At 26.9% G+C, this 18,724-nt stretch overlaps 1 protein-coding gene across 1 annotated transcript in view; it reads left to right on the plus strand.

Annotated features, from left to right (window-relative positions):
* The window catches only part of LOC129983748 (uncharacterized protein ZK1073.1-like), a 65,960-nt gene extending 48,442 nt beyond the window's left edge, over positions 1-17,518 (plus strand). Inside the window, exons 3-13 of the mRNA XM_056093360.1 lie at positions 2,802-2,865; positions 3,831-3,948; positions 4,890-4,952; positions 5,754-5,814; positions 6,369-6,455; positions 7,012-7,089; positions 9,994-10,103; positions 12,485-12,523; positions 13,378-13,513; positions 13,896-13,947; positions 15,142-17,518. Coding sequence (XP_055949335.1) covers positions 2,802-2,865; positions 3,831-3,948; positions 4,890-4,952; positions 5,754-5,814; positions 6,369-6,455; positions 7,012-7,089; positions 9,994-10,103; positions 12,485-12,523; positions 13,378-13,513; positions 13,896-13,947; positions 15,142-15,299 — 966 coding nt within the window. The 3' untranslated portion in view covers positions 15,300-17,518. The remainder of the gene's footprint in view (positions 1-2,801; positions 2,866-3,830; positions 3,949-4,889; positions 4,953-5,753; positions 5,815-6,368; positions 6,456-7,011; positions 7,090-9,993; positions 10,104-12,484; positions 12,524-13,377; positions 13,514-13,895; positions 13,948-15,141) is intronic.
* The last annotated feature ends 1,206 nt before the right edge of the window (positions 17,519-18,724 follow it).

Below are 18,724 nucleotides of genomic sequence, written 5' to 3' on the forward strand. Positions count from 1 at the left end.
GGGGATTTTTCATTTATCCAGCAGGGTTTTTTTTCTGTATCACACCCGTAATTTGAAGTTAAATTTTTTTAGGTTTAATTATTATAGAAATTTTAAAAAGCAGTTGCACTTATTGTTTTTAAAGCGGTATTTTTCTGAAACCGTAAATAGTAATTATTTTAATTAATAACTATCGAACTGTCTTTATCAATTTTAGTGCACGATCGAAGAATAAATTTCTATTTGTGCGCCCCCCCCCCCCTCTCGATTTTAAATAGAAACTAATCCAACCGATTGTTTAGAACATATATAATTTCATTTCCAGACTTCAGAAATTATTTCATTTCTTAAACTCTGAAATATGGTTTTAATTAACTTTGCATAACGTCCTACTTATATAAAGAGCTTTGTTTTTGAACTTTTCATTTTTAATAACTGAAATTTTCTCTTCCTTATATCTATTTGAGTTACTTTCGAAAATTATTTCCTCACAGATATAAGTAAGTTCTAACTGCCTGCTTTAATCTCTATTATAACAAGGAAACTCTAATTACATGAACCTAAATCATATAAGATACGGTGATTAGATATTTTATCTTGTAAAGAATGGTGAATAGTAATTCATCGCGTTATGATAGAAAGTGATTCTGAAGAAATATTAATAAAATATTATTAAATCGATTTAACAAATTTGATGGGGTATAATAAAATTCAGCATGCTAGATATCCAGTTTACAAATCGCCCAAACGTAAATTGTTTTTAATTCTTAATAATATTTATATAGTTGTGATGCTTTCTTATTGATTGTGTCTGTTATTATGCCATTTCTTACTGCGTCGAAGAAAATGGAAAATTTGTCATCCCTTATAATGAGATATTCTATTAAATGTGGGATTACGTGGATGATCAGTTTCGCATTTCTTGCTTTTCCATTCTTGCAGTTATTCATCGTCTTCTAGCTTTAAACCCCATTCAAATCGTCCTCCATTATTGAATCTCCCTTAACTGCTGCCCCAAACATCAACAGCCCATCCAATGAATGGTACCAGCAGTATATTTGCCCGATCGATTCTGGTTGAAAATGGCCCTTTTGTGTATTTATTTCGCTATCGCATGAAGGCTGCTCCCAAAATAACTCATTAAGATGTTACTCTTCGAACCACCTGCATCAGCTGGTTTCATTCCCTTCTTTCGTCAGAAGATTCGGTTTTTAGTTTCCCGGCAAGTGAAAATTACCTTGGGGGGGTTCGCCCCGATACCAAAGAATCAGCCGATGAAGCTCCCCACAAATGTCACGGGTGTGATGTGGAAGGGGGGCATGCGCTGTTCCACCGAAAGGGATGAAGAAGAGAGAGCGAAGGATCCCAGAGTTCAATCACCGGGACGTGTCCATTTGGTCACGAGGGATGGAGCCCCGGACTGGAAACAATTCCTCCTTTTGTTCGGAGATGGACTTTCAGGGCATGTAAATATTGAGGTTGGGATGAAAATATTCTAAAGCATAAATATTATTGGTTGGAATAAAAACTGAAAAAGAAACTGTGCATTTCAGTTAAAGGTAGTAAAACATTAATTTAAAACGTCATATTTAATCGGGTAATTTTCTAACCCACAGTTCTTGACTACTATTATGATATCAAGATCGTTGGAACCTTCCTTGATCATCGCCCATTTGCAAGATTTGTTGATATTAGCGATAAGAAATAATTCAGAAAAGTTTAGATTTGAATTATTTCATTGAAGCTTTCTGAATCAAAATAATATATATGCTTTTTATTGGTTAATAATTCATTGGTATATTTTCTTATTATTATGTACACTTGGGTAGCGAATTTTTTTAACCAGAAGAATATTATTATTGCAAAACATTTAAGAATCACTGATAAAAGAAAGCATTTCATTATAATACATTAGTGACATAAAAGTATTGATATATGTATAAATTCTATTCTCCTTCCCCAATCAAGAGCGAGAAGATTAGGAATAGATTAAACGGGGAAGCAGGGATTGATTTATAAATGGTTTTCTCAAATGTATATTTTAGCAAACAAAAGATCTTCAGAAAATATATTTGCAAAAATAAAATCACTGAATGCTACATTTCAAATGTTTTACATAACTATTGGGATTCCCAATCTTTCATTATGAAGTTACCAAGAATAAATATTCAATGCAGTAACATTTTTGCCACAGAGCTGTTTTATTAACAATATTTGAAGATAATTCTGTTTGAAGATAATAAATATTTTTATTATTATTTAGTTTTCTAAAAAAAATGTCCACTCTTTACTTTCAAATTCCATTGTTGTATGCAATTCTATTTCAAAATGCTGATGTGCAATCATTTTAACATGACTAAGTATTTATTTATATAGCATAATATATTGGTTGGTTGCAATATGTTCTTAATTAATATTTATTAATCGATAGAGGTCGCTGATTTTCCGTAAAATTTTCTTAAGAGATTTGATTAAAAAAACAAAAGAAAAATTTTAGGAATTGGCAAATATTTTGGCAGATCCTCGTCATAGGAAAAATTGCAATTTCTGATAAATAGACATTTAAGTTATGATCGTTTATGACTTAATCATCTATTAAAATATTCAAAATGCATTTAAATTTAATTTCAAAAATTTGCTGAATTTGGAAGATCCTTTCAGCAAATTTATTGATAGAAATTATAATATTGTTAACATATCTGTCCCTTGCCCCCATCTCACGTAATGAAATCAGTTTTTGCTTTAAAAGCATGTTCTATTAATAAAAATCTATAAAAGTGAAATTAATGAAATCTTGCTAAAAAAACATTTCTTTTTTCTAGGGTGATCTAACAAATGTTGAGAAAAAGGCTATTTTTTTAACAGTTCATGACATAGGAAGCAACCGTAAGTATTTTTTTTCATAAATTTTTAAGTTTAAATTAAATGTATTTCTAATTTTTACTTTTTGTAATGAAAGGGAACCGTTGGTTTTTATTGCAGTTGTACTAAATTCATCTAATCCTGTAATATTTATTTCTTATATAATTTTCTAATTAAAAAAACATTTTCATCAGCTGAAATAAGTATTTTTCAGTTGTTTGATAGTTTTAAAATCACATGCTTTGATATATTTTTCAACTCGATTCCTCTACACTTTTATGGATTCTTTTCATAATAAATAAATCTTATATAGTAGAGTGGACGAATCTATAGTTTTCACTGAAAGAAACTACGCTTTTTTTTAAAACAAGTGTTGCTGTCTTGTATTGAGCATTATGCATTGAGGTTTGAAAGAAGTATTATGCATAACTGTGGATTGGTCAAACTATTTCTCACTGCCTGAAATTCTCACTGTCTTCTGTTCAATTTTGCATCTCAATTAGAAAAGATATTACTTCTTCAGTTTTATTATATTCAGGTCATTCTAGCCTCTAATTTTGCATTAAAAAAATTCTGTAAATGTTCAATCATAAAAGATCCGTCGCACAGGAAAACAAATTTTATATCTTAGAATTTTGCTTTCCTTATTAAATGTATTTTTAATTCTTTTTGTTTTAATTACTTCTTTTTATACATGCATGTTGCGACAATATTAAATATTTTGTTTTATGTATGCGTTATCATTCCTATAATTAAAAAAAATAATAACAATATACAGATAGACGAATTGAGCCTAAATTTTTATGTTGTAATATCTAATCAAATCCCTTAAACTTTTCTTTTAAATGTATCGTTTGACAAAAGTGTTTAATATTTTTAAATCCTAAAAAAAAAAAAAAAAATTCAAATGTTCTATATTTATTTAAATAATAAAGGATTATTTTCTGATTTGAAATAGCAATTCATTGATAATTTATTTCTTTTGTTAGATTCCACATTCCAAGATTTTGTGGAGCACCCATGTATGTCTGAAATCAAGCCGAGATCTGTGTTCATTCACATTGATGTGCCTGGTCAAGAAGATCATGCTAATGACCTTCCCTCTGAGTAAGTGACATTTGTAGCTATATGAGCTTTTTTAAAGGAATGAATTTTTGTAATTATATATGTCTGATGATTTTATTTTTGATTTGAAAAATGGATTTTAATTTTCAGTAAAATAAAATTTTAAAATCATTATTATCTTAAAAGTTAAAGTTTTTTTTTTTTTTTTTTTTGTACCTAAGAATCATTTAAGTAGCTATTTATTTTGCTTATATTATTGTATCTGCATTTTAGATAAAACTTAGGATCTCAATTATATATATTCGAAATAAACTCATGCCAGCTATTTGATGCTTACTTATAATATTGTCTATTATTGGTTTACTTTCATAAAGCCAATGATAAATTTTTTATGTAAATTGCAAAATAGTTTTAACTTTATACTATGTAACAGGTAAAAATAATTCATTGTGGTCTATAACAATGTTTTTTCAATTCCTACTATTAGTTCACACTCTCCCTATATATATTTATATATCTTGTTTGAATTTTAAATTGTTAATAAAATACTTTTTATGCATCCACTCAAGTTCTAATACATTTTTTTAAACTTGTAGTGGATGACACTTGATGTTAATACAGTTTTTTCAAATATTAATTCATTAATGATATTTAATTAATTAATTTTAGTTTTATATGGGAGAAAAAAATTTCTCTTATTTAAGATATTTAGATTGTAAGATATTTATATAAGATAATTAGAAACGAAAACAAATAGAAAGCGAATAAATAGTAACCAACACCATATATAAAAAGGAAATGGACAATTGCAAGGGAATTCGCTTTCTCTTTTGCTACTTAATATTGTGATACTGTCTTATGTATATACATATGTATTAATTGCGATTATTTAATAAAAAGTGACTAAAATAAAAATTTTCTTTGTTGACCTAAGTAGAAATTTACTTTAAAAAAATTTTTCATATATTACTTGTTAATTTCAGCTTTCAGTTTCCTACTATCCAACAAATGGGCGAAGATCTCGTCTGCGTTTTAGACCATTTGAAGTAAGCTTTTGGAAGTTTAATTTTTAATTTAGTTTTTTATTGCTCTAAATGTAATTGACTTTTGTATTATGTATGGGAGCTGTAGTTTTAAATATGACAAAGAATATGCTGTTAAATTATCTTCGGACAGTTTTGAAGATTTTTTTTACTCCTTCTTTTATCGTTGCATTTTAAAAGCTTAACTTTGATTTATATATAAAAAATTAACATTGATTTTCAAAATTAGAAATATTATGAGCAGTTTTTTTGAAAAGAATGGCACGAGATATTAAAAATACCGGTTCTATTAATGACCTTAACCGACATATATTTTCAAGGTGTCTAATATGCTAATTTGTTGTGTTGTGATCTGTTTTTTGTTTAACTTTAATTTTAAGTGAAAATTGGATAAATGTAAATAAAAAAAATTCTATCAACTTAAAAATGCACATTTTTATTTAAAAAGTACTATTATGAAAAATAGTTTTATATGAAATTATAATTATGCTATAAAAATTATTTTTATTTATATTGTTAAATTTAAAATTCTTATGTTATGTGATCACAAAAATTATATTACACTTTTTTTTTTCTTTGTCTTCATTTTAAAAAAAAGTGTATCTGCATTTTTTTCCCTTGCTCTTTGATGTTATGGGATTGGTCTTCCTTGGTAAAATTTATAGAAAAATGAACAGATGATATTTGATGAAATCATGAATAGAATTCTTATCTAAATTATTTAACATGAAATATAAGCAATATTCTAGCCCAAATTTGATGTGAGGGTGGGATAAATGTAATCAAAAATATTTCTTTTTTTAGAGTGAAACTAGTTGTTGGCTTTGGTGAAGGAGCAGGAGCAAATATTTTAGTTAGATTTGCAGTAAGTAATATAAATGTGATTAGAATATTTAAAATATAATTTATAATATTAGTTAAATGAAATTTTTTTGGAGATGGAATATATTATTTTCATTAAATATTTCATACTATTTTTGCTGTAAAGAATCAGTTTTTCAAACTGCAATGCAAATTTTTAATCTTTAGCTTTATATTATTTTTAAACCTAAAATGACTTAAAGAATTTTGAATGTTTTGGCATGAAATTATAGCTTTTACTTAAAATTATATTTGTTGGCTCATTCTTTATTTAAGGAAAAGAATCTATTCGGTGATGATATTTTTTAGTTATAATTAGTGAATAAATTTTGTTTATTGTAAAATTAAAGAATTTAAAATTACCTATTCACTAATAAAATATTAGATTTTTAAAAATCTTTTCTTGTTAAAATGATTGCTTATATATGAATTTGAATATTATAGAAAATCATATTGCTCAATTAACAATGTAGTGCGTTCATTAATCTTAATACTCTAAATAGTGCAAATTTATTGTTTGATTGTTTTGTTCACTGCAAATATAATTTAATTTTTTAGTTGGCTCATCCCTCCCGAGTATTAGGATTGGTTCTTATTCATTGTGTTTCTACTGGCGTTGGTGTCATGGAATACTTCAAGGATAAGGTATTTATGTGCATATGGTCTATATTTAGATAGGATAAAAAATCAGAAATACAAAATTGCTTAGTTTAATTAGGCTCTGCATATTTATTTTGTAAAATGAATGTATAGCAATAAGAAAAGGCATAAGCCAATGGTTTTCAACCTGCAAAACGTGAAACGACATTTACTGTTGCAACCAAAATGAGGGAAAAAAAATGTGTTGAGTAAATTACAAGAAAAAAAAAGGCATCTTTAAAAGCAGACTTGTATGCATATGTGAATGGAAGAGTATATTGGTATTTTTTTAAATCCTAATATACTTTGAAAAAGTTTGCAAAATTTTAACAAGAAGCCATTGTATAAGAGGAGCAACTATAATTGATATAAGTTGATCTAACTATAACTGATAAAGTTGAGAATTATTGGGTTTCCACTTGTAAAATCTGAATTTCATATTAAGAAAATGCATGCAAGAAACTTTTTTTAAGATTTATAATTCACAGTTTAAAAAATGTTTTGAATCTAATATTCATCTCTTTCATCTTTTAATAATTTAATCTAATATCTTACTTTTTAGTTCATGAACTGGAAACTTTCAAACGTTGGCATGAATCCAGCCACAGAGCAATTTTTGGTACTTCATAAATTTGGAGCGGTAAGTAATCTAATAATATCAACTGTATCAAAATACATTTTTAACGATTAAAACATGAAGACAGTTTTATTGTTCATAGACTTTAATGTAGACACAAAAAATACTTTGAAAAATATAAAATTGTTTGGTAGAGAGTTATAACAAAAATTACTGCATAATCAATGAACAAATTCTTACTGTTAAATGAGGGAATAGTAACACTATTCCACCTTCTGTTACTAATAGTTAATCTGAGGTCAGACAGGTGATCTGGATTCTGTTAAATCAGATAATTTTTTAGACTGAATATTTGATAGAAGATTTTGTATGTTATAAATATACAGTAGATTATCTTGTATAGATCTAATTTTCCAAGTGTAATTTAATGAAATATATTATTTATATTTATTTTTTACTCACTTTTCTGTTAAAATAAATTCGAAAGTTAAAAATGAAATGTATAAATTGTTTTATATACTGTTATCTTCATAATTGTGAAAAATGTAACAATTTAATTTTTCTATATAAATTTAAATTATTTTGTTTAATACATAACCAAACTCAAATTCATAGCTGCAAGATGTGCCCTGAAATAAGGTTTGGTTCAAATTTTTTATTCAAAATATACTAAATTCCTTTTATTACTCATTTTGTATCAAAATATTCAATTTAGGCCAGAAAAACAAAAGTTGCGAATATTCACTTTTTGTTTTAAATTTAATCTGCCTAAGAAAAAAAACTTTGTTTAATTGTATATAATGTGATAATTATCGGTTAACTATTCATTTTTGCACTATGATTGATATATTAGTTCATTAAATCTAATTTCAATTAACATCAAATATTTTTATCTTTCTAATCTATTTCTGCAATTGGTTGGTAAAATTATGCTTCAGTTTTTTTTTTTAATGAAAATTTTTGATAAATAAAAATTTATATATTTTTGTAAAAGTTGTAAATCAGCTTCAATCAGTTGTGAAAATTTGATATTTTAAAAAAATGTCAAAAATATTTAATGTGATTTTTTTAATACTTTGTTTCTTTATAAAATTGAAAATTCTGTCCTAATTATTCTTTAGATTTTAATGAAGCAAATATTTATGTAGAAATTTAGTTATGATAAACAAGCAGTTTTGTGATTCAAATTCTTAGTGATATCTTTACACTAATAATCTCAACTAAGATGTTAAAAGTGTAAGTATTATGTATGAAGATATGTAAATGAACTTTAGCGTGATGGTATGAATTTTAATAAATAGCATGCTATCTAAAATTCGGTATTTCTATTTGCATTTAATGTAATTTTATATTCTCAACTGCTTCATAACACAATACTGTCTGTTTCTCCGATTGATTTTTAGATGTGGCATTGTGTTGCATGAAAATGTGAGCGTGTATATGAATTCAAATCATTCTTACACAATTGAAATGTAGTTTGAGTCAATATTATATATATAGTATATGATCCTTGAAATCCTATCCCTTTACTGATTGTGTGTTGCTCATTGTTATTTCTGCTTATTACTTACCTATTACTGTTGATTCTATTTTCTTAAATCATTTCCACTTCTGTCTTGTGGCTTCTTCGTCGTCTCGTGACTTGTGAAACAAATTCAGGAGGTAAACATTTAGCAACTTGCATGGATTTAAAAAATGCACTGCAAAACAGTTGAATATGTAGTAAATGCATGCAATTTTAGCTGGTGTTTTTAGTTATTTTTTATAACAATAAACATCTTTAAGGTAGTTATCAGATAAAAATGTAGAAATAGATTAAATTAGTTGTTTGATAGAAATAACCATGCAAATCATTTCATTAGTTAAGTAGCACTCACTTTTTTTTGCCTGTCAATTAATTTTTGCATGCTTGAATTCTTATCACAATACCATATTTTTGTAAAATCCGCATTCATTTCAATTGAGCTCTTTTTCATGATATTAAGAAAATATTTCTTTTACATTTGGTTAAAAACATTTTTAATTAGCATCTGTTCTAATTGTTGATCCATCAAAACTTTTTGAGAGTTTTCATTTCTTATTGAAGTGTTATTATCATTCAAAGTATGTATATATGACTTGCAGTAAAATGAAAAATTATATTAATCATAGAATTATATTAATCAAGAAAGTATAATTATTTAAAAATATTTATTTAATGTTAATAAAATAAAGAAGTTTATATACGGCTCATGAATTGTGATTAAATGCATGCCATGGCTTGCTTTTACAATTGGTCTCTATAAATTTGAAAAAATATAAATTTTAAAAAACACATTTTTAAAAATTTATTAGTCACAATCTGCATTTAGTCTGTAATACCGAATAATTTTTAAGTATTTATTTTTATTATTACATATATTTTGATACAATTTTTTTGTTATATTGGGCAAGTTTTTGGATCTAAATATCTGTAATTTAGAAATTCCTTTGAAATTAATATTTGCTAGTTTTTGCTTGCTCTTTTATCATATATCATAGTTTATTCATTTTGCATTATTTTTCCTGTTAATATTCAATATTGAATGTTTTTAGACACCTACCACGAGTCTTTGAGTTAGTCTTCTAATTAATATTTTTGTAAATGCATCTGAATGACCTAAAGCATGTTTCAAAATACATGCAATTTACAAATATTTTCTTTTGTGAAATATATGTAAAATCTTAAGTTGTCATTTGAAAAATTTTAATTCATTTAAGTTTCGATTCAAAATATTATAAATATAAAATATTTCTTACTTAATGAAATTCATTTTTAATTCTTTCAAATGTTTATTTGAAATTTAAATTTCAAATCTGTACATTTATCACTTAAGAATAATTTCAAAATTTCAAAAAAAATTGTTCTATTATTTTTGGTTTTAAAAAAATCAAATTAATATCCCAAAATGTGAATATATACATTAATAAAATATTTAACTGCTTCAGCAATTGGAAAATGTGGAAAATAAGGAAACTCTGATTCAAGATTACACAGAGAAACTGAAAAAGAAAATAAATGCAAAAAACTTGCGTCGTTATGTGGAATCATACATGAAGTACGTATATATTTTTAAAAGGCTGAAATATAATGTAAAATATATTGTATGTTCAGGAAGAGCCATTAATAAATCCCATCCCTAAATATATCAAGCAGAGCATTTTCTTTTTCATTACTATTACTGTTTCTTTCATATGAAGTTCACAATGAGAAATTATTGTAAACATCACTAAAAAAAATCAGTATCCAAGTTTTAATTAATCTGTGTTTTTTTAATTTCTCTAATTTGAAAACATGATTTATGGAACTCATTTGATCTCTATACATGCATGTGGAGGCAATAACTCAAAAATGCAAGTAACTAAATTGATTTTGACAATATGTCATATGTCACTTATGTTGGATTGGGCTGTTGGGTCTATCTCCAATGAAAATTCTTTGGACCTCCCTCCTGCGCAAATTTCAAAAGCAGGTTTTTGTGTCTGTTATTTATAATGTCATGCAGTTTTCAGGCATTAAATATTATTGTAAATTAAAGTGACAGAATTTAACTATAGGTCTCCTTAAAAAAAGTTGTTTCCAATATCCTGCAATGTCCATGAAACACTTTTTAAGACAATCTAAATATTTTTATGCAATGTTTGCCAGAATTATTGATTTCTAAATCAGTCAGAAAATTAATAAAAAATTAATTAAATCTACTGTCGCAAATTTCAAGTTATCATGTGAGAACGTTATTATTTTTTAAGTTATTATTTGTCTTAATTTAAGTCATTAACCAGTTTAAACCGATTTTAAACAATTACGAGACTTTTCTATTGGTCACTCTCTCCTTATATAATATAAATAATTTTTTTTAACTTTCATTTTCAAATTTTTTAGCTCCCAGACAAAGTTTTGGAGCTCAACCGATTTTGAGATGGAAAAAAAACAACATTTTTTTAAATATTGATGCATTAGTAATTTGATAATCTCATGATTGTTTCAAACGGGTTTAAACTGGTTAATGATTTAAATTAAGACAATTCGTAAGAATTCAGAGAATGTATAATTTGGAAATCAAGTTGTAACTTTAGTTGGTGATAAATCATCAAATATGACAACCTTCTGCATTATTTTCTAATGACCTTATTTTAATTAGTTGAAATTATCCATGAACCAACAATCTTTATTGATTAAACAAACAATATTTTAACTTATTTGGTTTATTTTTAAAAAAACGTTGTGAGAGTTAGGCAATAACACTGAGTATTTCCCTTGGAAATCAACAACAACAAACGATAGATAATTCAAAAGCTATACAGTGAAAGCCGACTCCAAAATAAGAGAAGGGATAAATAGGCAATTTGTTGCTTACGTATTTTGAGGCTTCAACAATTTGTTGCTTTCAAATCGCTTCAAAAACCTCAAGCCAAAACATCATGTTCTCACATGATATAAAAAAAAAAACCACTGTATGCATTAATAGAAAAACACACACAATAACAAAATCTTAATCATTTTTTGAAATGCAAACATTATAGATAGAACAATAGTGTATTTTAATTAGAATAAGTTTAAGTTATGGCTCTTTTTAAATTGAATGAAAGTACAGAATATATCTTGAAAACGATGCAAAAAACGCTTAAGGCTTTGTCCCCTTCCAGAAAAATTATAGGACTCGTGGGCTTACTTTGCTTATTTTATAATTCAGGTTTGGCTAATATAATAATGAATAATCCCTATCCAATTCTGGATTATATCCATTTACAAGAAGTCTGTTTCTTCATTGGTATGCATGCTGACTTTACTCAAAAATGTCAATGTCTAATTGGATGAAATTTAGTTTTATCAGGAATATAGACTATCTTTTCCTGTGCCTGCAAGTAATATAACACAAAAAAGCAATTACACCCAGAGAAAAAAAAAATTGGTATGAAATCTTGCCATTGATCTGCTTTAAATTTTCTTTCCAATAGAGGGAAAAAAAGAAGGAAAAAAAACCATCCATGAAAGTATACACGATTTTTTTCACTCTACTTCAAAACTGAATAATTACAAGAAAATTGAGAGAAGAGCCTTCTTACTCTTTTAACTTAATTCGAAATATGTATGTTTTTTGAAAAAATGACTTTGAATCATGTTGATAGGAATTGTTACCAAATGGTCCACAATATTTTCAAAGTCTGACCTGGTGTATGTTGCAATTCCATAAATGATGTTTGAAGAAAAATTAAGAATAAATTGAACTCTAAACTTTTTGAAGGTAATTTTGATAATTCTTAATATCATTTCAAAGGCAAATAGATTAATGGCAGTTATGTTTTGGTTTATTTTTTTTAATGGTGCCATTTCCTATATGTCAAGAAAATTTGTCAATTATGCTTCAACTATATTTTATTAGACAAAATTTATGTTATTATTGGTTTAATTTTCTAATTTCTCTGCTTTATATTTCAGTCGCAAAGATATTACAAGTGCCATAGAAAACAATCTTAAGTAAGTATGAGTTTGTAATTAGTAGTTTTCATATCCTACATTTTTTTAAATGTTATTTCCAGAAATTAATTTCTATATTTTAAAATTAACTCACTTGCAATAATTAGAATTTAGTGTAAAATGCATCTCATTTGGCTGTATATCCATTTTAATCAACGATATAATACAGTAATAATTATTCTTATATAATACCATGCAATGCTTTAATTTGCTAAGTTTGCCAGAGATCAAATTATGTCACGTGAAACTGCTTTGAAACACTTCAAGCATGCAACATTTATATATATATATATATAATATAATATAATATAATATTGTCTTAACCTACATTGATAATTATGGCAGTGTTGGCAACTGCTGAATTATCACCAATGACAGATAATGCCCCTGGAAGAAGGGTAGACACATAAGCTGCTCGTGTCTACCCTTATTTATATAGACCACACTTATAACTTATTTATATAGTTATTTTATATAGACCACAAAGTCTAAAATTATTTGACTCCATGGAGTCCTTATCCTGTTAAAGTATCTGGAATTGTCTTGGTTAATAAGTTCATATTGGAAGTTTTGGCAGGAAAATACTTTATAATTACTTTGACTATTGTAATATTCAAACACATCTCGGGTTCACTTATTTTTTTTAACTAAATATTTTAAATCTAATCTCAAACTGACATTTTTTTAATAATTTTACACTTTGTTCACTATTTATTTCATTTTATGAATGTCAATTTATAATATCTTTTTTGAATTTTACTGACTTGCAATTGATGCAGAATGACCAAATAATATTTCTCATTCTATGAATTCCTAAATAAACCAAATCTAAAATCTGTTAATAAATATTATAGGTCGATGGATGTGTTGTTAGTCAGTGGTGGCAGAGCTGCACATCTCCAGGCCGTCCAAAATCTTTATGGTCGTATGGATAAACAGAAGACATCATTCCTCAAACTGGACAGTGTAGGAGATGTCTTCGCACAAGCAGTACGTACAAAAGTTTCAATCTCATTTATGAATCTGATTTCAAATCAATGAATTTAAGATATCTTTGTATGACTCCTTTGTTAATAAATACTTGCATTAGAGTGTTCATAATGTTTTTAAAAAATTTTCTTAGATAAAAAATATAAATAAAGAACGATTTAAATTCTTTTATGCATATGAGATGATTGAATTTTTATACTTTATTTATATTGAATGAAAACTATGAAAGTTTAGTAGTGAATTATTTATTATTATTATTATTACTATAAATATGATCTTTCTGAATTGTCATTAACGTATCAGTCTTATATTTTATGAAAAGGTAACTTAAATTTTATTTAAAATTATTCTTTACTCCAATTTTTATTTTTTATTTTCACAGCCCGAGAAATTATCCCAAAGCTTACTGCTGTTCGTCAAAGGACTTGGCTATCGTAAGTATTTTACCGATTCTAAATCATTAAAATTGTGGAGTTTTTTTTCCTGTGTTTACTTACTGGCTTCAGCCTTTTTCTTTTCTTTGTCTTTTATCAATCATTTATCACATTTTCTTAAAACTTTTCAGTTAGAGAATGCAAATTAACTCTACAAGATAAATTTAAAGAGAAAATCTTGTTAATAATGAAGGCATAAGAATTGTTATAGGGTAATACTAAATACTGTGCTTGCACCATTCAAAATTTTATCTCACATTTTTGGTTTTCTTTAAAAGGACTTCTTTCACAAATGGAAATTTAAATTATGAATGAGGTGATATAATTATTTCTTATAATTTTTAATTCACATATGCAGATACATATAGCGCACAGACATCGTAATTATTTACTAAATTTAATCTTCTGTTATGTTTTTCAGAAGTCCAACAATTTGATTATTTTATTATTAGCTAAGAAATAATCAGCTTTTGCAAGATGAGAGCAGAAGATGCAATATTAAAATGTTCAAAGCATTAAAGAAGGTCGTAATATTATCGAATAAATGCAGACTCAACAAATAAAAATTTTTGGTAGTCTTTCAATTATTATTATTATTTATTTTATTTTGTTTGTTTATTTCAAGGGGAGCGGATATTAATGAGTATATATATCCATAAAAAAATATTAGAATGGAGCTGCCCTCTATTGTCTTCATTAGATTTTATAAATTCATTTCTTTCTAAAAAATCATCCATAGCCTATCGGATGTATTAGCAGATGTCCAACAAGGCAGATTAAACAATTTCTTAAAGCCAATTAGCTGATGGAGTTGCTGGCAGATGGATTTACAAAATACATAATTTTTAAAATAGGAATTATAAAATACAGATTTCTGGGAGTTGTTTCATTTTATTTACTTATTATAATATTTAATATGTAGTACCATATAGTTAAACAATGCTAAAAACAAATATGGATGCCAATCATTCATGAATCATAATAAATGAAAACATGTCTTTTTACAAAGTTATTGTAATAAAAAATATTATTTAAGTTTAAAATATATTAGTAAAATGAATTTTTTTAAAAATCCTCGCATATGCTGCAATCCGCTTCTGACAGGACAGCTCAGAAAAAAGAGGACGGACTCTTTAAAAAGAGAAATTACTACTCTTGAAAAGAGTTAATCGGTTATATATTGTTATTTTTCAGTGACCTCCGTGACGATGCCAGGCGTGGAACGACAGCGTACTTTCTCTGGGGGTGATCCCAAGTCTCTAGGAGCCATAGGGCGACGGCGCACTCTCTCTATGGAGGAGTACGACATGCCACGGCCGAGACGCCTCTCCCTCACCATACCTCAGAAGTGAAGTTTTCTGCCGTCACGCTCTCTTGGCATCACAGTCACTGTGGTGGCCCTCTCTATGTACAGGATGCAATTAACACAACAAAAAATATTTCATGAGGAAGCTTTATGAATAAGTAGCCAGCCATGTGTTGTAATTTGTAACTTTCCTTTCCAGTGAGCTCTAAACTCATTGCATCGTTTAGGGAAGTCATTTTTTGGGATCTGACGCAACTTTTTGGGTCATAATGTATATATTTATATATTGATTGATGAAAGTGGCTGACAACTTTCAGGTATGAACGCCACTAGCGGATATAGAGTTAGTATTTTTCCTCATTGAAGTTGGTGGTTTGTAATTCTTGAATTGTTATTAAAGTTAGGGACCTCTTAAACTTTTCCCTTTAAAAAAATATATATATTGTTTTAAAAAGTTCTGAAATTTTTTCTAAATGTTTTACACGTTTTTTCAATATTTTGCACTTTTTCTCTTATTAGCAGAGTTTTAATAAATATTTTTTGTTGTATTGTCATTGTTTAGTGTATTGCAAAAATTTCATCCTCATAGATTGTCATTGATATATAGAGAGATTCCAACATTTTGTATTATTTACTATTTCAATGTATGTATATATAAACAAAACCTTTTCTTTCTAAAACAATTATTAGCAAATATTTTTTTGATTTGAATAAGCATTCAAAACAATCAATTGAAAGCACACCTAAGAAGGGAAAAGAAAGCTCAAAATCATTTTGTTCATTTGGAAAAAGATATCTGTATATTAACGAGTTAGATTTGAAAAGGTTTTAATTTAGAGAAATAATTAATGTTGGCATCTCTATTCATCTATCCTAAGTGCTTTTGTGAAACATCTATGCAAACTGTCTTGTTCACTCAAATGTGCGAGTGATAGTTTATTCTATATTAAATGTTTTGGCTGAATTTTTATAGAAAACAATCTTTATCCTCTGTTATGTTGACTTGTTTCTCCAAATACTTGGCAAAGGCAAAGCATTTTCAAATTTTTATTGTAGCTACTGTTCTATGTCTCCCAATACTATATTTGTGTAGTGAGAAAGGTTAATTGATGATCAGTAGGTTAGATTTCAGGTGGCAGATTTAGCACTTGTAATATTTCAAGCTATGTGCAGCTACATGCTATTATAACACATCACTTTTCACATGTCATAAGATATTCAGTCATGCAGAGAAAAAAATAAGACATCAATTTCGCTTTATTACAGCTTTATGTAAAGTAATCAACTTACAGATGATGAAATCTTACTTGATTCAAAACAAGTCAAAAGGATTCAAATACTGTATGATAGCTTTTGAGATATGTAATAATTTCATAGTGAAACTAATCACTTGAAAATATTTCAAAAAAATTAAAGTTTTATATGGCATCAAAAGTATACCTGCTTCATCCTTGATTAAGTGACATTTGTATTTATTAAGCTTTGTTTTATGGAAAATGTATTGAACATATGAAGAGGCAATAGAACCTATCTGCACAGTCACTTTAGGTGACTAGTGGCTTTAACTTACATGCCTAGCTTGTAACTAGTAATAGTTTTATGCTACGAGATATATGGCTCTTGAGCCTTTTACAAACATTTTGTGAATTCTAATTCTTAATTAAACTTTCTTTTACAAACATTTTGCGATTTCTAATTCTTAATTTAACTTCCTTTTAAATGTAATTTTCTTATATTTTGTATTTATTTTAACAAATTAATTAATATCAAAAAAGTATTACTAATTAAATTCTATTGCTATTGGTACAATTTTATGATAAAAAAAAACAATTTATTAATCAATTGCACATTCCTAAGTGTGATTTTGAAAATACTTTTTGAATGTAGCAACTGAAATACTTTCATCTTTTTAAATGAAATTTTAATGTAAAAAAAATTAAATTGTGTGATAATTACACAGATTTTATATGTAAAAGTTGTATTTCATTTTAGAACTTTTATAAAATTTGTACATACTTATTTCTAAAAACTTTGTATGATGCATTTTCCTTTCTTTTCTCCTAAGTAGCAGAGACAAAAATATGCACATCATGTTTGTCATGCATTGCATCTAAAAGCAATTATTCAAGTTCTGCATAAATCTTGCAAAATGTTTGGCAAGTAGATAAAGTGCCCTATAAACATGTGCCAATATTTCCTTTTCTGAAAAATTTGTTTATTTATTCATTTTGCAAGCTTAAAAGAAATAAAATGTTTTGTTCTTCAGTCTTTGTTTTCATCAATCACTACACATTCTTTCTGTTCTGAAAATTACTATGACAAATATATGGATAAATGGAATAAAATGGTTAACAATATTTAAAGAATATTTTACTGTCTTTGATCATAAGGCCAAATTTAATTTCGTTTTCTTAAATGTTTCGTATAAATTTTATACAACTTCATTTGCGTAAAGTTTATGTGAATGTTGATTCAAAATAATATTTACAAAATTTCAATCTTTTTATTATGTTCAGAAATTAATTATCAATTAATCTATGACCGATTGGTTCGCCGGGATTAATGGTAACCAAAATTTGTATTAATTTTTTTTTTTTTGTATAATTAACTTTATTTTAATGGGATCTTCAGTAAAATATTTTTGACTTCAAATTTTGATAGATATATACAACTCGTATTATTTTAGAGTCTTAAACATGTTTATTGCACCCTACATTTCTGTTCATATAAATAACTATCACAGGAAAGAACAGCAATGTTTTTAAATGGATGCACTTTAAAAATATTTAATCATTGCTTTTGATTCTGAAATTAAACTTTATTTCCAAGTATAACAAATTCCGAAAATTTTATGTTTAATCATGCCTTAAATTCTGTCGTTAAAAATCAGGAAATTGAAACTTACTTAACGAGGTATCATAAATCGAATCTTCGTATCTTGATCATGGACGGGGGGGGGGGGACTAGGATGAAATATTAGAAACAACAATGAAAACGATTTGAGTATCACTTTAACAATTAAATATATTATTGTAAAATACTCTTAAAATATTATTTAAAAATTTATTGAAAGTAGGAAAGAAAAAAAAAAAGAGTATGGTAAAACTTTAAGTTGCATAGAAAAAACTTACAAAAATCATTCCTGTGTTATAATATCTTCAAATTCAAATATTCGAAAAAATATGAATATTTCGCTTCATTTCGAAGTATAGATTTGTTAAGTTTAATAGCCCTAGATTATACTGTCCGCGATGTATAGCGCCAAAACACAATTATCAAATTAATTCAGTGGCGTGACAGCAGATGTAGGCCAAGGCCTACAGTGCCCATATCTGCTTTCTTGACCGAAGGCTCTGGGATTCAAGGCATATGTCCCAGTTAGGTGGTCAGCCTAACACGGAATCCCCAGTGTTTAATTCCCAAGCATGCTTGGTCCTCAGTTTATCGACCCACTGAAGGAATGAAAGGCTG

This window comes from Argiope bruennichi, chromosome 9 (assembly GCF_947563725.1).
Source record: "Argiope bruennichi chromosome 9, qqArgBrue1.1, whole genome shotgun sequence".
Taxonomy (NCBI): Eukaryota; Metazoa; Arthropoda; class Arachnida; order Araneae; family Araneidae; genus Argiope; species Argiope bruennichi.